Genomic DNA, 21437 nt, shown 5'->3' with positions numbered 1-21437 from the left:
TCCATTGTGTAGTTTTGGCTCCTTTATCAAAAATCAGGTGTTCATTGGTTTGTGGGTTAAGATCCGGATCTTCGATTCCATTGGTCAACTTCTGTGTTTTTATGCCAATACCAAGCTGTTTTCAATACTGTAGCTCTGTAATAGAGTTTGACATGTTTAGAGGTTTATTAATAAATCTATCTTTATGGCATATATGTAATCATTTTTTTCACAGGAGAATTTTTTATTTTTCATGTTTATCAGGTGTGAAAAGATCATCCCGGCTCCTTTGCCTGTTGAATCCATCCAGTGCATAACCTACACAATCAATGATAATTTCCTAGTTCTAAGGATGCTTGGGGTCTATGTCAACATAAAGCAATTTGTAGCATACTGCTCACAAACCCCATTTAAAAGCTCTGAAACTGGACATTCTACAAGGTCCAAAGCAGTTTGTGCTTCCAGTATGAACCAGGAAGTTGTCTCCTTAGTGAGTCATACTTCTACTCACTGTCAACAACAACAACAACAACAACAACAACAACAACAACAAAATGCCTTTCTGAAAATTGTGGCTACCAAGAAGCTGCAATTGACTCCCTTTTGGGGGGACTAAATTCCTTTCTGTAGTATTCTTAGCCTTTATGTTGATGCTCATTGTCAAACATAGGGCACCATGATGAAAGCAGAGACTCTGCTTTATGTTTCCCATGCACCCAGTCCCAAATAATCACACAGAATCTACAATCATAAAAACAGCATATGGCTAATGGCTCAAGTGTATTTCTAGCTAGCTCTTACATCTTAAATTAATTAATTTCTGTTATATCCACATGATGGTGGCCTAATGCCATATTTCTGCTTCAGTAGCTACATGGTATCTCCTGATCCTGGCTACTCTCTATATCTCTGTTCAGATTTCCTGCCTGATTATATTTGTCTCTGTCATAGGACAAAGCAGGTTCTCTACTAACCAATAGGAATAAAACATAGTCATTGCATACAGAGTAGAAACTCACATCAAGAGATGAGTCAACAACTCTGAAGGAAATAACAAAATTTACCGTAGGATTTGTTCCCATTTATAGAATTGAGATCATTCTCTTTTTTCCATATTCCAACTATAACTTGAATGCACACACTCTGTCAATCAGATTCAAAGGGAGATAATACAGTTATCATTAAAGTGAGATGCTACCTGTCAGTCTCTGGCTATGTCCCAGTTTTCAGCTCCTCATGGTCATGAGAAAAACCTGTAGGTATGTTGTCCCAGGCAAGGCAGAATGTTACTAATAACAGTATGGTACAGATACCATGGAAATTAGAAAACTCAGGTATTTAAAAACTATATTCACTAGAGGTTTTAAATAATGTAACCATATGCCATGCTTAGCACCACTCTTACATATGCTGTTGCTTCCTCCTAGGGCCTTCACTTCTCAGGTTTTTATTTTTATTTTGCTTTGTTCCATTTTGGTCATACTTTAATCTTTTTTTTTCTTCTTTAGTCATCAGTTTTTGTTCTGTTCTTTTTACTTTTTCTATGTTGTGTACAATCTGTTTGATTTCTAAAAAAAAGATTATCTCTAAAACAGTTAACCAAATTAAACCTTTTCTATGTTACAAATAAATTAGAATTTGAGATTCATGTGCACCTATAAAAGAAAGAAGCGATTTCAGTAACAGCAATCCCCCCTCAGTAGCAGCCTGATTTTGACTGGGAAAGAGAAACGTTAACCTAGTTAAGCTAATACAACATTAACTATGCTACAATGAAAATATAGTATTAAAAATAACTCACCATTGCTCAGAATGCTGTCAGATTTCTTCTGAAAGTGCCAGGTAAATTTTCTGAGCCAGTACTTGTGACAGGGTATGGCTTCTTAGTATGAAAAAGAAACATGCCTAGAGTGACTGACATACACATAAAGGACAAATGTTTACAAAGAGAAATTTGGGGATATTTTACAAGTTTTCTTCAGCAATATATCACAAGATAATCATTATAGTTATTGGATGATAAAGAAGCAATTTAATGTTGATTTGTAAGTCTGAATATTTTTAATTATTGTATGATTTCACTATCTTTTTATAGAATCCTTTTTCTTGTTAGTGTTTCCTCCGTGTATGGATGGCATTTAGTTATTTTTATTTTAATTTAATTATTTTCTTTGTTATTTTCCAACATGACTCCAGCCTCTACTCTGCTCTTCTTCAACTCACTCAGATTGGACAACCTCTTACTCTGTTCCTCCACTGTATTCTCACAGTGTGAAGGAGGCTTCTCATGGACGCCAGCAAAGCTTGTCATAACAACTTGCCATAGCACCAGGCACCTCTTCCTATATTTAGGCAGAAAAATGCAATCCTGCATAAGGAACAGGTTTCAAAGTATCAGCCAAAGCCACAGGGACAAATCAGTCTCTCACTGCCAGGTGTCCCACAAATAGATCAAGTATCACAACAGTCACAAATAAGCAGAAGAACTAGGTTAGTCTCATGAAGGCATAGTGGTTGTTGGTATATCCCACAGTAATTTCTGAAGGTCATTCAAAGTTTGTCATCTTTCTCTCTTAATTTTCAATTTCTGAGGCTTAATTTCTTTTGGATACAACATATATCGCAAATACTCAAAAGATGGCTGTCTTTGTACTTACACTGGGGCAATTACTAACCCTGAAAGGACAAGATTCTGCTGAAGGTGACAATATATTACAAACAAACTTTCTTCATTTATATGGACAAGTCATCATCCTTAAATGATAATATAAACTTGTGGAAATTGAAATATAAGATTTTGTGTAGCCTGGAGCACAGATTTCTAACACAATATAAAACATTTTGTCATACCCTGAGCCACGATGTTCTAATGATATCTTCTAATTAATTGGATTTTTGAAATTAACTGATGAAACACTAAATGCATATATTTGCCAATTTCAGTGAGCCCAGGGGATGGTATAAAACAATCTTTGAAATCTAAAACAATATTATAGGTATCTTTTGTTATGGAAGAAATAGAAGACAATGCAAGATGTAAAGCCCCCATTAACTCTCATTAACATTTCTTAAATTTTATATCAATCTCCAATTTCTAGATTTCTTTGTTGGGGGGAACAACTTTAACTGTTTTTTTTTTCCTGTAAAGCATAAGTCATAGCTATCCACTGGGTATATGAGTGTCCAATATCTGAGGATAATCAAATAAAATAAGAAATATTCATCTTATTTCTAAATGGTCTCAAAGCAGACGTAAATACAACAATAGTATTGTCATTTGCTAATTTTACCTTTCAAGCATCCAGTTTCTGTGTCTCCAATTAATCTGTTTGGTTACTGCATCATCCTGGAACAATTCATCAAGTTCCTGAATTAATTGACATAAGTCTTCAGTCTGCTCTCCAGAAGACAGAAGTTTATTCCAGGCCTCTTTGTCATTGAAGTAACTTGGGCATATACTGCTATTTCAAAATTTAATTGCTGATTTCTTTCTCTATGAAGTTACTCACCAGTAAGCATATGAAAAGAAATGGGAATTTGTTGGGTCAGATTTCTCTGATGTGTGACCAAACATTTTTCAGCATGTTTGGTTTTGCACAACAGATAATCTCCATTTGGCAGGCAAGTTTTGTCCACTTGTTTCCATTTCCCAGGGAGTATGGCTTCGAAAATCCTGCACTCCAGCAGCATTTGCATCAAAGGAGCTTTTGGGCCATACTGAGCTCCCGTTTTTTTTTAATTCTTTGAGTTGTTTAAATGGGCTCAGGGCAACTAAGTTATTAATTGTCCTGTACATAACATTGGTCTATTGCTAATAACATTTGTACTTTGTCTCCTCAACAGGTACCTTCTCTGAAACTAGCTTGCTTAAGAGATACACAACCAATTCTGAGGTTTGCTCTACTCCAGGACATCTCTGCATCATTGCTTGATCTAAACCAGCACTTGTGTAAGAAGAGGAGTGCTTTTGTGATAAGAGGAGATTTACAGATTTTCCAGCTTCTGAGAAGGTAATATTACTAAATTCCTCAAGCTTTTTAGATCCTGCTTAATTTCTCTACCAGTTTCTACTTCTTAGCATTGCTGACCAGAAGCAAAGGACTTGAAAACTCCCTATTCTTGTACTTAGCAGTTTCTACCTATAGCTCTCTAGGCACAGGCTGATCATAATCAAACAGTAATATAAATATTTCATCATTTAACAATTGCTGTGGTGGATAGGAGTGTCCTGTCTCACTTCTAACCATTGCAGGCAAAACTACGCTTTACCTATTAAGTGCTAATACAAACTCTCCCTTATGGGCCCCCACAAATGAAAAGAATACTTTGTGCTAATTCCAGGTTATAATGTTCTTGGTTTTTCTCCTCAATTTTTATGTGTTCAGAGTACCATGCTTGGGAAATCAAAGGTCAAGCTTCTCTACAAATTCTAAAAATTTCTGTTTTTGAAACTGATCCACCTAAGCTCCTCTAGCTTGTAAATTATCTTCAAAGCAATTTCATAGTCAGTTAACTATTTATTTTCTGTCCCACTACAAATTTATTTACAATTATACTCCTTTATTATTCAACCCATGTTCACTTTTCCTTTTTTTCCCAAGCAATTACTCTTTGCTTAACACCTGTGGTATCCTTGACTTTTTGGTATCTGTCATGCAATACCTTCATATTCCAGTTTCACTTCTGAGGAGCCATCATTTATTGTCCTGACCTACCCATTTCCATACTTATGGATGGGATAAGTATTAAGATCAAAATTTACAAGAGAAAATATATAGATATTGAAGGACATCCAGTAATACTGTTATATGTCTCAAGTCTATGATTCAAAGTTCTTATATAACTCTGTCCAAAAATGGGTTGGGAGGCAAGACTCCCTTGCCATGACACCAAGAACAAACTAAGTAATTTTCTCTCATAATCACAAACAGGGAGCAACCACACTCTAGGTCAAAATACCAATTTGTCTTCTCACAATGTTCTGTAACAACACTTTAGGTCAAATCATCCTAGCTTATACCCTTGAAAGAGCAAGTGTAGATATGAACTACCTGATCATTAGAATGATTGTAAAAGATTTATATAAGCACATGTGAATTCATGAATTCCAAGTAATAACTCAAAATGCTTATTCTTGTGATATATCAAAATTCATATCCAATATGCTTAATGGCAAGACTACTGATGCCTGATCCTTTTGAAGTGAGATCACTGAGAAGAAACATTACATGGTTTCTCCATGATGTTTGCCAAAATTGGCTACTAACGTACCAACAGGTGGATTCATACTGAATGTCATACACCTGGCTTAAAGGAACTCAGTTCTTATTAAACAGACAAAATAATACAATCTTTAGGTGTAATAGTGATTTTGGAAACTGTGCAGTAGTTTTAAAATCAGGGATGTGATGGATTTTTCCAAAAATGTTGGTATATTAATATAAGCAATATATTTCTGGATAGGGATTGCATCAAAGAATGAAAAGTAAAAGAAGAAAATTAAATGTACTGTGAAATTGGATATAAGGCCTTATAAACAAAAAAAATTACTCATGATAGCATAAACATAATAAAAATTTTTAGTGAAAGCATTTGATCTTATTTTATTTATCTTGAGCACACTGTGAGATGATGTTTTCCAGATGGGTCTATTTGGAAAAGGGCTCAAAATCAAAATTTCTTTCTTCAATCTCATCATTTTTGGAGGTACAATATTGTAAATATAAATATGTATTATATCCATCTTAATGAAAAATACTAATATACATAAGAAATATTATATATTATACATAAAGTTATTTAAAATTATAATTCAGCTACATTAACGATATAGAAAAATAACTAAAACAGATCAAAAACAGTAAGCAGTCGGAAGTATGTGAAGCCCAGATATACAATCAGAGATGTTGAGAAAAAAATGAAAGCTTTTATTTATACAGCTCTAATCTAGAAAAAACAACCTGAAACTCACTCAGCTAGCACACAGTGAGGAGAGAGACACAGATGAATCAGCAGCTATTGTGGAGATCTCTATGTAAACTTCAGACCTGTGCAATGTAAATATCAGGATCATGTGTACTGAATAAGGACCAGAAGCTAAACTGATCAATGAGGGGTAGAACATCACAAAAGAGTGGAAATTCAGACTTTACAAAAGACTGTAGTAAAAAGATTTGAAATATTGAGAAAATTATTTGAACTGATAGGCAGGGAGAGAAAATATAAAAACAGGCTTTAGCATCACCAGTCAAAGTCAGTGATGACTTAACCAGAGGTTTAACAGCTTATCCAGTTATCTCCATTGAGAAGCCATCTGGTACAAAATACCCTAAGGTAGTCAAATAATATAAGTGACAACTTATAAGAATGAGTGATCCAAAGGAAATTAAGCAAGCAATAGTATCTTATGGATTGTACTCACTTACAATTTGTTAGGGATAGGATTCAGGAATCAAGCAAGAGAATTGAATATTGTACCAGGGTTAAACAGCTCAAGAGAGAGTCCTATAGTGACTTTTACAAAAACTAAGACTGTACAATTAGGAGTAACAGATCCTGAAGTAAAATGTGTACTTTTAGAATCTCTGGCCTTTGAAAATTTGAATTTATAATGCAAAAAGATACTTGGGCCTTTAAAGGTCAGATCAGCACCAATAGGTGAACTGATCTTGCATACAATGAATTTTGAGACATTAGAATATAGTATTGAAGCCTGGGTAGGAGAAATAATTTTCAATGGTATGAGGAGATAACAAAATGTCAAATGAGCAGGAATCACAGAAGCAAGGGAAGTTGAAAATCCTAAGAGGGAAACTTACAGAGAACTAAACCAAGGTCATGGGAAATCATGAACTCTACACCAACAGCTGTGAAACCTGTATTCCACTGAATTGTGCCATCTGTATGTGGGAGACAGATGTGCAGCTTGGTGAATTTAAGGGGCCTGGGAGAGAGGCCAGGGTTTGTTTCTGGTTCAAGATCTAATTTTTGGAGAGAATTCCGTAAGTTGGGATGTCTAACTCATCTTGTTATGGTAGTGTTTAGGAACTGCCTCAGCTTAGTGTGCCAGGCTCCTCCCCATAGGTGGCTTTACCTTTGGAAGGAATTAATGAGACTATGCTTTAGGGGGGCAAGCATAGGGAAGAGAAGTCAGTGTGAGAACTGCAAAATATAAAAGGAATAGAAAATGAATAGAAAAAGCAATTAAATAAATTCTACCTTATCAGTGATTCATCAATATTATTGCATTTAAATTCATAAATTACATATAAAACACCAATAAAGACCTGCAGAAACACTGGTACCTGCATAGTAACAAACACACAGCAGTCTTTCTAGAGTCTTTTTTGTCCCGATCTTCCTGTCCTGAACATTACATTGTTCTTTGATCAGATGAAACAAAAATTAGCTAATATTAATTGCAATTTACACTCTTCAGAGTAAGTAATGTGTTGTTACATGGCTTTTGTTGCTGATTCTTTGCCTTGAGATTCCTCAGAGTCTAGCTAAGGTATTAGGGAGCCATGATTAACATTGCACCTCTGGGGCATGATTGGGTCCATTCTTACACTGAATTACATACAGCCCTTACTTAATATACCTTATTAAGTATTTAGATGGAGGGAAACTTAATAGAGTTATGCTCCTGGTAGTAACCAGCACCCAGCACAGAAGCCATTTCTTAAAGAGCCATTCCACTGTTTGCTACTACCATTGATCTTAGCTGAATAAAGGAACTTATTCAGAAGCCACGTTTGTTTCTATTTTTTGATGGTTTAGAATTTTTAAGATATATACTTTTATTAGTTATACAGTAATTTGTTTCCTACAACAGAATATCATTAGTCAGAATTTAGTGTCCCAATGAAAAGTTTCTGAATAAATGCAGAGAAAATTATTATTTCTTCTAAAAACATAGCAAATAGGGCAGGCTTGTTACTAGCTAACTTGTATTTTATATTAATAATAATTCTTATATGTGCTCTGTCATGTGGAATGGTACCTTTTCCAAGTATAGAAAGTTCATCTCCTTACCACACCTTCCAGACTCCTCCATTTTTCCCACCTACTTCTTTGTCTGGTTCTTCAACCTAAATTTATCTTGCCCAAACATAATCCAGTCAGGGTTTTTTCTTTTTTTAATTAATATTTATTTTTTATTTTTATTATTAAAATTTTTCACCTCCTCCCCTCCTCCCAGTTCCCTCCCGTCCCTTAACCTGTGGAGAGTTGTCAGGATCTTTCTTAATCAATCAAAATGACATATAATCCAAACTATAGAGAAATGTTACATAACCTGTTTTTAATATTTAATACACACTCCCTTTTTATTACATTTTATTTATATGCTAATGGAGAAATAAATTGCCATCCTTGCTATCTGCTTGAGAAATTTTATGTTTAAATTTATCTACAATAATGTTGGCATATTCTATTTTATATGTGTATTTAGTCTGAAGTATTTTATTATTCTTTACGTATTTCACTTACTCAGCAGTGATTGCATCCTGAATGCTCATGTCTAGAAACTGAAGAACAACTACATAATCATAGAAGTTGAACCTGCTGAGCTGATGCTGAATATCTTACCACAAGCTGGGCTGTGATGTACAAGTGCCTTAAAGTAGGGGATTAATGAACAGGCCCATTTTCTCAGTCAGGCTGCTAGTCCCATTCTGTGACATGAAGTAAGCATATAACACAATTTTAAAGAGTAAAAACAAAGTGAATTTAATTGTTTCCAAGGATATTAAGAAAACCCAGTAAAGGGATAAATTCCAGTACCCATTGTTTTCTGCCTATGAATTGCAATTTTTTAAAAGAAAATCACACTTAAATAACAATACGTTATATTTAATGGCTCTCTTTTGCTATTTTATGTATTTTTAATGCTTGATATATATGTTTTACCTGGTACCTTAAAAAGACACATTGGTAATACAGGCAATTTCATTATGTGTTTATTTTATTTCATATTAGCATTTCATAGTTCCATTTTTCATTTTATTTTTATTTTGCTCTCACTATATCTAGACTTTGCTAGGTAGTTTTCCAGAGAATGTGTTCCCTAAAATCATAAAAAAGCAAGATGGATAAATCCAGGTCCACTGCCCAGTCCCTACAGTCTGCTCAAGCAATACCTGTTTCCCCCACATTCAGAGCACTTAGTTTAATACTATGCTGGTTCCCTTACTGTCAGGCCAGAGTTGTTAGGCACACATTAGCCCATGAAAACTGTTTCAGGGGGTATTCCAATCACGACATAAATCTCTTTGCATGTATTCTCACTCCTCCCATTCTTCAATTGGACTTTGGAAGCACAACTCTGTAATTGTCTGTGTATCTCTGTATCTGCTTCCATCATTTGCTGGATATAAATTTTATGATGACATTTAAGATAGTCATCAATCTGACAACAAGGCAAAAAATATTCAACTACTCCCTCCACTAATGAATAGGTTCTTAGTTGGGGTCATTCTTGTGAATTCCTCGAAATTTCTCCAATTCCATCTTTTAGCTATTCCCCTAATGTTTCTGTCAATGACTGTAACTTTTTCCTCATACTCTCTTTCCATCCCCCATTTTGACAATCCTGTTCCTTCAAGCTTTTTCCACTCCTTTTCTCTCTTTGCCCTTAGTTTCTGCATTCCCTTTCACCGGACCCATATTGTCTCATTTTTGTCATGATATTTGTCTTTTTCCCCTTCCCATGGTTATCAATTTTTCCTCTTAATGTCCCCCTTATTACTTAGCTTCTCTGTGTTCATGGGTTATATATTCCCTATTCTTTGCTTTATAGTTGTTTTTCACCCATGATTAGGAACAAACCATCCTCATCATTCTGGACTGAGTTACCTCACTTAGCATAAAATTTTCTAGATTCTCATTTGCCTGCAAATTGCTGAGTAGGTCTCCACTGTGTAAATGTGCCCGTATTTTTTATTCATTTTTTGGTCTATGGGCATGAATTTTAATTAATGCTGTTCTTATTACATTATATGTTTAAGGCTTATAGAAGAAGAACCCAGCATTCTCCCCTGGTCCAGGAAGTGCAGTACAATGGCGGTTTTTATGTTTCAGTAGGAGAACCCTGGCCTCTGGAGTTCAGCGCAGAGACTTCTTTGCAGATCCCTGGCTCTCTACATATATAGCAACCGAAGACTCAGTTCCTGCCTTTGCACATTGACGGGTGGTACCATTAGTTAGAGTATCCTGGTTACATATTCTGGTGACTCTGTCATACAGCTTGGGAACCCTCTGATCCATCAAGATGAGCTTCCAGGCCACACCCACACTCCTGCATCTGGCAGTGCAGAGCCTGCTGACGGACGAGGCCTTGGCCGTCTCTGGCCTGCAGGACCTGCCCATGGAGCTCTTCCCTCTGCTCTTCAAGGAGGCCTTCACCCAGAAACGGTTTATGGTCCTGAAGGCGATGGTGCAGGTCTGGCCCTTCCCTTGTCTCCCACTGGGAGGTCTGATGAAGATGAAGGCATCTTACCTGGAGAACTTACAAATCATACTGGATGGAATTAATATACTGCTTGAACAGAAGGTTCACCCCAGGAGCCACAAACTGAGAGTTCTGGATTTACGTGCTATACACAAGGACTTCTGGAACGTATGGGCTGGAGATGAGGCAGCTGCTGGCTCTCTAGAGGTCAAGCATAAGAAGAAAGCACAAGACAGAGGTGAAAGGATAGTGGCCAAGCAGTCGTTGAAGGTGTTTATAGACATATGCCTCAAGCCAAGAGCCCTGGATGCATGCATGTCCTACCTCCTGCTGTGGGTGGAAGGGAGGACAGGCTTGCTGGGCTGTAAGAAGCTGAAGATCTCCACAATCGCTCTCCAGAAGATCGTGAAGGTTCTGGAAATGCTAGAGCTGGACGATATTGAGGAAGTGGAAGTATGGTGCACCTGGAAACTGTCCACCCTGGCCAGCTTTGCTCCCTACATGGGCCAGATGCGCAATCTCCGCAAGTTCCTTCTCTCTGATGTCTGTATCCCAGTCCCTATTTCCCTCGAGGAGAAGGAGAAGTTGATGGACCAGTTTACCTCGCAGTTTCACAACCTGGAGTACCTCCATGAGCTCTCGCTGGACTCCACCTCCTTCTTTGAAGGTCAACTGGACCGATTGCTCAGGTGCCTGAAGGTCCCCTTGGAGACTCTGTCTATCACTGACAGCCAGCTTTTGGAATCAGATTTGAATTCCCTGACCCAGTGTCCAGGCATCAGTCAGCTCAAACATCTGGATCTGAGTGGTGTCACACTGACCAACATAAGTCCCAAGTGCCTCCGAGTCCTGCTAGAGACAGTCGCAGCTACCCTGAAGACGCTGAACCTGGAGAACTGTAGAATTATGGACTCCCAGCTCAGTGCCCTCCTGCCGGCTCTGAGCAGCTGCTCCCAGCTCACCACGTTCAACTACGTCAAGAATCCCATCTCTGTGGCTCTTCTGAAACGCCTGCTCTGCCACACTGCCAGGCTGAACCACTTATCCTTGGAGATGTATTCTACCCCGTGGGAGATTTATGGTGGCCCGGTTGCTTTCCACCACAAGAGGCTAGAACAGTTACGTGAGGAGCTGAGAAGGACAGTGGAGCCCCTGAAACCCACCAGGACTGTGTTGATCAGGATCATTTCCTCTTCACCTTTTGGCTACTAGGCCATGTGAGTCAGAACCCAAGTTGCACCAGGGCCCTGGTCCTATCCAGCTGGGTACTTGTGTACCAAATGATTCCCTCTAGCTCTTAAAAGCAGGTTTCTTATAGTATAGGTGAATCCCGAAGACCACAGAATCTGTGGTCTCAGTTTGTGTTGGGGTGCGGGGGTGGGGCAGGGATGGGTCTAGCAACAAAGGCTACCTCAGAGAGAGAAATGTTGACCTGAGAATTGATGGGACCTTTAGGACACATACATTCAGAAATAAGAGGTGAAGTTTCTAGAATCTAGATGAAGAAATATTATGGTGTGGACCTGAGTAAAGAAATGGCCATTGTATCCTTCTCTCCTTGATGTTACAGGGTGAGTGGAATACACTATGATTGTGGTAGCTTTGCAGGCCTCAGTAGCCACCAACTGCAACCACAAAGTAGCAAGGGATAGGCTTAAACTTTAAATACGCAACAGCCATACATCATGCTTGAAAATCAGTAAAGCAGGGCCTGATGTTGGCACATGTCTTTAATCCTAGCATTCGGGAGGCAGAGGCAGGAAGAGCTGAGCTTGAGCTTACCCTGGTCTACAGAGTGATTTCTAGGACATCCAGGCCTATACAGAGAAACCCTGTCTTGAAAAACCAAACAGATAAACAGTAAAGCAGACAGAGTAATTAAGAAACATCTTTGTTAGTCTAAAGGTACCTAGGTCACAGTTAACCACCACCAGCAGATCTGTTCTTCATCTGACCTGTGTTTGGTCTACAACTGTTACAAACCTCTTGACTAGTCCTACTGCACTGTGGGTAGGTGGTTATTAGTAATACTACTGGAGGATTAAACGTAGGGCTCAGCATGCTGGGCAAACGCACTATCGCTATGAACCTTTATAGCATTGCACTGCTCTGGATATATGTTGGATTTAGGGGAATTTTCGTTGTTTAAATAAATGTGTGTTAAAAAAAAGAAAAAAAGAACCCCGACATTTGCCCACTTCTTGACCTTATTATCTAGTCTTAAAAAAAGATAATTTAACATTGGTGTTTACAGAAGACCATATCATATTTGGTGAGTAAGTAGAATACAATGACCTTTAGAGTGGTTAACTGTGTGGTCTGTGATTTATACTCATTATCTTAATTTTTTTTGCCTTTATGGTTACATTGAAATCTGAGATAGTCTGGTAGCACTCTCAGTCAGGAATATGCTCATTTGGAAATTTGTAAACCTGGAATTCATTTTTAGAATACTGCAGGCATGCTGGTTTTTTTTCTCGTTTTTTTATTCAAGATTTCCATCTCCTCCCCCTTCCCTCCCCTCCCTTCCACCCATACCCCCACTCCACCCCTCTCCAAAGACATAGAGCCATCAGGCTGGGAGGCATGCTGGTTTTATACAATTCCAGGACATTAGAGAAGTGTGGTAGCAGGAAGTTTTCTGAGTATTCATGGCCACCTAGGACTGAATGGCACGTTTCAGTCCCAAGAGGAAGCTTATCTCTAATGTGCATATTTTAATAAATAGCTACATCAAACTACTATTTGATTAATATGAAAGCACTTTTACCCTAATTAATTTCCAACAACTGTAAATATATACATAATTCTTGTTGTATATCCAGTGCTCAAAATCACAGTATGCATAGAGGAAGCACAATGAAGCCCAACCCTTATTAAAGTGGCTATTGATAGTATTTAGATAATTGAGAAAGAAATTTAGAATTATATTCAACATATCTTGCCATGTAGGGCACACATGTACCAATAGATGGTTTCTTACTGATGGACATACAACTTCCTTAAATATATTCTCTATATATTAAAGATAGTAAAATATACTTCAGAGTTAATAATGATTATGAAATTTTGACAGGAATTCAAGTATTTGGAATCTCGTGGAATTTTAAAACAAATACTTATAAATTTATATTAAAATATTTTATGTATATTAATATGATAAGAAGAATTATGAAAGTCGCTTGTTGCAAAGGTGGGGGTGCAAATGCTTATAAGGACTTTAAACAGTCAAACATAAATGTTATGATTAGAAAACTATTCAATTTTTTCCAGATATCAATTAATTTGAATTCATTTTCTATCTTTAAGACATAGTGGGATAGTTTATTACAGTCGGCTCTATTTTCAAGAGGGCTTGAAATCAACATGTCTTTCTACAATCCACCCATCTCCTTATACAACATTATAATGGACTTAAATATATTATGTATTGTAATTCAACTATATGAATGATTATAATCATATATTGTATTTAGATATAATACATACTACATGTATTTTATACATAACATAATTAGTTAAAATATAACTGACAAAAACATAAAAACATTAAAAACAAATCACTAAGAATCAGAAGCCAGATGCACTTGACAGTGCAAAATCACAATCAAAAAACAAAAGAAAGGAATGGATGCTTACATGTATACAGCTAGCATGTAAGCAAAAGCATTTGCAAGGTTGCTGTGGCAACCACTCATAATTAGCCAGGTTTCTCTGTTGTTAACTGGAGGCAATATAAAGGCTAAATTATATTTTATTTTCTGTTTCCCTTTAAATGGCTCTGCTTATTTTTACAATGTACAGGGAGGAGGGAAACACAGAAGAATCATCAGCTTTGGATGAGATCACCATGTTAAATGCAGTCCTGTGCTTTCCTGTCCTTGGTTTGAGAATGCTCTCTTTATTGGTTCCTTGATGGAATAAAAAGGTCTGCACAGATGGATTTTACCAGCTATGCTCCTGGCTAAAGTCCAGCTGGACTTTAGTCAGAAGTCTGGCTCTAAACAAACCCAGAGAAGGTTTTCTGTTACAGAGACCTGCAGTAGACAGAAGCAATAGCAACCTTGAAAATCGGAATTTCTGAGATTCCCCCTGCTCCTACTGAGTTACCTGTTCCTGTTTGCAGTACAGGAAGTGTGCATGAGTCTCTGAAGTCACTCCTTTAACCTTAATATCTGTGATTCCTTGGTTTGTTTTTGATTCTGCATTTTCTCTAATCAAATTTTACTTTAGCAGTCAATAGCTGACAGAAACTGGGAAGATTCTAATCATATGCACCATTGGAGGACCCACTGTGATAATTGCTATGTCAGGGAATAGCTTCAGGTATCTTGGATTCTCAAAATTTCAAGTGGCAGATTCCACAATCACTGTGTTTAGGAAATACAACGTGGCATTTCTGAATATGATATCAGTAAGCTGCAATTGGGCAGTGAAGAACAATAACCAGTCATCTGCAGGCAGAAATGAAGGATTTCAGGAAGATAGGCACAATACAGACCCAAGAAGTGGGATATTTAATCATCTCCTAGATCACTCACAATGCTTTCCTCTTTTGATCATTGCACTCTGGTCTGAGGTAAACTGCAATTTTTTGTCATCCACTTTCACTTTCATATTTTATGCTGGACCACACATTGAAATGGGAGGGAGAAATGAGTCAGCAGCTCTGATGGAGATCTCCAAGGGGACCACAAGATTTGTTCCTGTTGGTGTAATTGAGATTTTTCTCCTCATTGGTTCATATTCCAGGAACAATTTGAAAGCACACACTCCTGCTGTCTGAGGCAAGGAGAGCCAATAACACTTTCAGCACAGCAGGTCCCTACTAGTCATGCTTTGGCTATAGTCCATTTCTCAGCTGCTTATCCCTATAACCAAAACCCAATTGAATAGCACTAAGTAGCAGTCAATGTTGATATATTACATATCAGCCATTAGGCATGTGTTTGTTTAACCAGAAATGGTTCTCTTGGATGTCACAATATGTATGCTGGATGTGTGAGGGAATGAGGTATGTGAAGAAATATATACATTATCTGGGTCACTTGCAACCATAGTATACAATAAGCAGATGTTTAAGAAAGACTCAAATATTTTCTGGATCTTGATACTGGCAGAGAAAATTCATAGTTTTCCTACAATTTTTGGAACAGGGTATTTATAAAGTTGGAGACTTTTGAGAAGATCAAATTAACTAATTGTAGTGCAAAAACTGTCTCTAATGTGGATATGCTATGTTGAACAGATAAGAGAAAGACAAGAAAAGGAAGTAGTGAAACTGAGTTACTAGAAAATAATGGTGACAAGATTTGAATGGATCCTTAGTCATTGCAGAAAAATTCTTGAAAGAAATACAGTATTTGTGTGGAAGTTATTGGGGAAAGACTTAAAGACAGGTAGGAAGTTCATGGAAGGTATCCATCATAAAGCAATCTAGGGAAAGACAAGTTTATGACTTCTGTGGGTAAATATCTACTGCAACTTTTCACTATGCTGCCAAATTTAACATGAGCTTCCTAGAAATAACCACATCCTTATTCTATTATGAGAAAAAACCAAGAGCTGAAGAGCTGACGTTTTGTACAATTAGGATCTAGGTAGCAAACTGATAGATATTCAAGAATTAGAGGCCTAATGTCATCCCTGGTGTGGATTGACTATCTTTAAGGTAGAGAGGGTAGTAGTTTTTTCATGTCTTTTCTAAATACATAGGTTTATAGCATAGCTGTAGGCATTAATAAGTTTACTTTTTATGCTAAGAAAAGAATAAGTTTAAGATTTACAAAAGCCAAACTACATAGAAAAACTAGAGGTAAGCTGAGGGATCTAACCCGGATATACAAATGTAATTAAAGGAGTGCAGTCACATCCAAATCTATCAATTCATGTGTTGTTGGGAGAAACAAGAAGTTCCATTGATGTGGTCTAGGTGATGGATTAGTGTCAAATTGGAGGATCATATATTCATTTGTAAATAACACTTATATGTCAGAGATTTTAATGGCGAGAATAAATCAGAAATATATATCGTCCAGAAGATCATGCCTATATAAAATTTAATTTGTAATTACTTTTGAATATTCTGACACTTCTTCAGAACAGGTGACAATGAAATTCACAAATCTTATCTATCTTTTTTTTTAATCAATGCAGGCTTATTTTAAATTTTTTTAAAATTTTATTTTTATTTTATATGCATTAGTGTTTTACCATGGGTGACCTTCTCTTCACATCACTGAGTATTTCCCTTCTATTTTCAGAAGTAATATTTCCAGTGAGTTTCTGCTGATGAACAAATATATAGGTATAAGAATTTATGATTAGGAATCAGATTATATGAAAATGATTCTAACTGAAAGAAAAAAAAATTCTGTATAGTTTTGTAATCATTTTAGTCTCAGTTTTTAGTTCACTAAAGACGTGTGGGGTATTCTTTCCAAACCAGGCTCTTTATCATAATCCTCATAATTACTTCATTTGACCCATGATTTTTGGACCACATTGCTAAAAAATATCTGAAGTTTGTTCTTGATTCTCATTTTTGTGCTGTGTTGCACATGAGAACAAGAAATTTTGTTACTTCTAAATTAAGCCATATCATGCAGATATGAGATATTCAGTCATTCTCATGTATTCAATTCCTGTGAGGCTTCTAATAGCAATAGAGGGATTTTTGTTCTATGAGACATAAGTGTGTAGGAACATAAAAATAGATGCTTTGCCTCATATTGACAGGTGCAAATATATTTTTGATATGCTCTTTTAGCTTGAGAGTAGAATTATAGGAATGCCCTTTCCCAAGGAGCACATTAGATAACAATGTATTGACACCTTTGTTAAAATATTCTCCTATTCTTTTTTTTTAATGATATTAATTGCTTTTATTCTTTTTTTTTCTCATGGTTTATTTTTTTTTATATTTAAAAATTTCCATCTCCTTCCCTCCTCCTCCCCCCTCCCTCCCCTCCTTCTCCCCCTTCTCTCCCCTCCCTCTCCCCCTTCCCTCCCCTCCCCTCCACCCATACCTCCCCTCCCTCCCTCTCAAGGCCAAGGAGCCATCAGGGTTCCCCACTCTATGCTAAGACCAAGGTCCTCCCAACTCCCCCCAGGTCCAGGAAGGTGATCGACCAAGCTGGGAAGGCTCCCACAGAGCCCGTCCATGAAGAACAATCAGAGCCCAGAGCCATTGTCCTTTGCTTCTCAGTCAGCCCCCGCTGTTGGCCACACTCAGAGAGACGGGTTTGGTCGCATGATCCATCAGTCCCAATTCTTTCATAATAAAGAGGGTTCACTTTTCATAATATCTTACCAACTGTATTGTGACATTTTCAGTTCCATTCAAATATTTATATGTTTACATATTGCATATGTATTAGCTTTTTCATATATTTATACATATATATGTATATAATTTTTAAATTTATTAATGGACATAATTTCTGTTATACTTTAGAACTCACGTGTAGTGCAGTATTTATATCACTTTACAATTTTTCCTGCTACTTTCAATAAAATATCTGCATTAGAAAATGTCAAAATAAATACAATAGGAAAGTTATTTTATATTTTTCTGCATATGCAAATGTATACACAACTCTCACAAACTGTATAAAGAATGGTATGACTATATGTAACCATTTTAGCTTATCATTTTGAAGTTTAAAACTATCAATATTATTTTACAGTAAAAGCAGTTCTTTTCTGTTTTCCCATGAAATTTTTGTCCATGACATTATTGCCATGTATGGAAATTTGAGGTCATTTCCCATCTATGTCAGCAATACAATTTCTGATGTCATTGTGCTTACACTAGTTTTGATTTTAAATTTTTTTCTTTAGTTTTTTGTTGGTGTTCTTATTTTCTAAACTTATTTTTTCTTTATAATATGCTCTCCTGCAGCGAGTGGTGATGTATGCTGAGAGTTGGTTTTACTGCCATTGGCTAATTATGAAGATGCTTTCAATCAATGCCTTTAAAGAGTAAAGCCAGGATGAAAGAAATGAATAGAGAGAGTAGACAGATTCTGGGAGAAGCCATACAGCTACTGCCATAGGCAGATTCCTCCACTGGTGCCTGCTGAAACTTTGCCAGTGTTTTAGGTTGTAATGAACAGATTTTTGAATATTGGTTAGTTTAGGATAAAAGAGCTAGCTATATCACACATAAGGGAAGCAACTGGCCAAATAGTGCCGCAAATAATATAGTTGCTTAGTTACTATTTCAAGTCCTGGCATTTATGAAATGAACTAGAAGTGTGGTCAACTATATCCATGCAAACTCTGAGAAAGCTTAAAAAGGAATACTAGACACAGAAGGACAGAGTTAAGCATGGTTTTTTGGTAGTATTTTTTTTTGGGAGGGCTCTTTTTGCTAGTAGCAAGGGGAGGCATTATTTTATTTTCAGAGAAGTCTTCCTGACTCAGTGACAGCAACAAAAACTTCAAAACTCTGTTAAGAAAACTCTCTGGTTCATGAAAGTTGCAGGATTAACTATGATACTTTCTGGCGGACTGGCTGCAAAGCATTTAAATGGGGTTTGTGATCAGAGTGCTACAACTTACTTAATCACAATACAGACCTGGTGAGACCCAAGCCTGGATATGGGTCTGATGTTAATGCTTTCAGAGGCAATAAACACGTCTTCACCATGAAGGACTTCTTGGAACTGCCAGGCATAATTGCAGAGTTAGACCTAGCCATGCCTCCTAAGCATTTAAAAAATGCTTGTGCTCAGAAAACAGTCATAGCTATAAAAAGAAGCAACTGGTTGAAAAAATAAAACAAAGTCTTTAAATAGAGAAATTATAGATAGCCATAAATTAAAAGTAAAGAAATATAAGTCATATAAAGATGGAAAATACACAGAGAGACTGGATTATGTTCATTATTGTGTTTTCTTTTATTTTTTGACTGTTGTTGCATGGAGTGTGGGCCCTTTTGTTCCAATCCAGCCAGCAGTTTAGCTTTCACCTGAAATAATCACACATAAACTGTATTCATTTAAACACTGCCTGGCCCATTAGCCTTAACTTTTTTTTTTTTTTTTTTTTTTTTTTTTTTGGTTTTTTTGAGACAGGGTTTCTCTGCAGCTTTAGAGCCTGTCCTGGAGCTAGCTCTTGTAGACCAGGCTGGTCTCGAACTCACAGAGATCCACCTGTCTCTGCCTCCTGAGTGCTGGGATAAAAGGCATGTGCCACCACCGCCCGGCTAGCTTTAACTTCTTATTGGCTAACTCTTTACATATTAGTTTAGTTTAATCCATTTCTATAAAAATCTTTGTATCACCACGTGACTGTGTCTTACAAGCAATATTCTCACCAGCATTGTCTCGGGCAGTAGATCAATTCTGCCTACTGTCTGCCTACCTAAGTTCTGTACTATCAGAATGGCTAAAATCAAGAATACCAATGATAGCCTATGCTGGAGAGGATGTGGATTAAGGGGAACACTCAACCAATGTTGGTGGGGATGCAAACTAGTGCAACCACTTTGGAAATCTGTGTGGCAGTTTCTCAGGAAATTCTGGATCAACCTATCTCACGACCCAGCAGTTCCACTCTTGGGAATATACCCTAGAGATGCCCAATCTACAAAAGCATTTGTTCATCTATGTACATAGCACCACAATTTGTAATAACCAGAACCTACATACAACCTAGGTGTCCCTCAATAGACGAATGGATAAAGAAGGTGTAGCAATATACATATTAGAGTTCTACTCCATGGTAAAAAAAAAAATGACATCTTGAATTTTGCATGCAAATGATGGAAATAGAAAACACTACTGAGTGAGGTAACTCAGACACAAAAAGAGGAATATAGTATGTTCTCACTCATAAGTGAATTTTAGCCTTTATTAAAGGACATTGAGCCTATAATTCATGATCATAGAGAAGCTAAATAAGAAAGTGAACCCAAAGGAAAACATAGTTATCTTCCTGGATATTGGAAGTGGACAAGATTGCCAGACTGGGATTGGGAGCACAGGGGTGTGGGTGGGGTGGGGATAAGGAGAGATGAGGAGAGAGATGGGAGAAGGGGAGGATAGGGAGAACTTTAGGGAATGGGATTGTTGGGATGGAGAAGGGCTGGATATGGGAGCAGCATAGTAGATATCTTAATTAAAGGAGCCATTTTATGGTTGGCAAGAAACTTGACTCTAGAGGGATTCCCAAGTGTCTAAGGAGATGTCCCCAGATTGTTCCTTGGGCAGCAGAGGAGAGGGTGTCTAAACTGGTCTTGTCCTATAGTCACACTGATATATATCTTGCATGTTACCATAGAACCTTCATCTGGCGATGGATGGAGATAGAGACAGAGACCCACATTGGAGCCCTGGACTAAGCTCCCAAGGTCCAAATGAGGAGCAGAAGGAGGGAGAACATGAGCAAAGAAGTCAGGACCGCAAGGGGTGCGTCCACCCACTGAGAAGGTGGGACTGATCTAATAGGAGATCACCAAGGCCAGTTGGAATGGGACTTATGGAGCATGTGATCAAAACGGATTCTCGGAATGTGGCTGATGGTGGAATCTGACTAAGAAGCCAAGGACAATGGCACTGGGCTTTGATTCTATTACATTGTTGGGTTTTGTGGGTGCCTTGTCTGTATGCTCACTTCCCTGGTCTTGGGGGAGCAGGGAGGACCTTGGACTTCCCATGAGGTAGGGAACCCTGACTACTCTTTGCCTGGAGAGTGAAGGGAATGGGGAGTGGGGGGAGTGGATGGATGTGGGAGGAGTGGAGGAGGTGGAAATTATATATATGTATAATATATATATATATAAAATCTCCTACAACAAAAAGACTATATATGAGTCAAGTACAGAGGGAAATGAGTTAAGTACAGAGGGATTTGAGTTAAGTACAGAGGGATATCATTTCATAGTATGGTGTTCTAATATAAATCAGCATATATGTTTTAAAGATATCTTGACTTCAAAATTTGGTTCTAGTTGTGTATTATATTTGTATATCATTCATTCTAATTTATTATATGTAACATT

General features: G+C 37.2%; 1 protein-coding gene across 3 annotated transcripts in view; it reads left to right on the top strand.

Annotated features, from left to right (window-relative positions):
- LOC119802867 (PRAME family member 12-like) overlaps positions 1-20773 on the top strand; it is a 40538-nt gene extending 19765 nt beyond the window's left edge. The window contains exons 2-4 of one of the 3 annotated variants that reach the window (XM_038314056.1): positions 3823-3989; positions 10063-11646; positions 20717-20773. In XM_038314056.1, the coding sequence (XP_038169984.1) occupies positions 10250-11641 (1392 nt within the window). In that variant the 5' untranslated portion in view covers positions 3823-3989; positions 10063-10249 and the 3' untranslated portion in view covers positions 11642-11646; positions 20717-20773. Of the gene's footprint in view, positions 1-3822; positions 3990-9986; positions 11647-20716 lie in introns of all 3 variants that reach the window. The other 2 variants (XM_038314055.1, XM_038314054.1) reach the window with 2 other exon arrangements.
- The last annotated feature ends 664 nt before the right edge of the window (positions 20774-21437 follow it).

The sequence above is a fragment of the Arvicola amphibius genome, chromosome 12, assembly GCF_903992535.2.
Source record: "Arvicola amphibius chromosome 12, mArvAmp1.2, whole genome shotgun sequence".
Taxonomy (NCBI): Eukaryota; Metazoa; Chordata; class Mammalia; order Rodentia; family Cricetidae; genus Arvicola; species Arvicola amphibius.
Note: the sequence above shows the minus strand (reverse complement) of the source record. Positions and strands in the feature narration are given on the sequence as shown.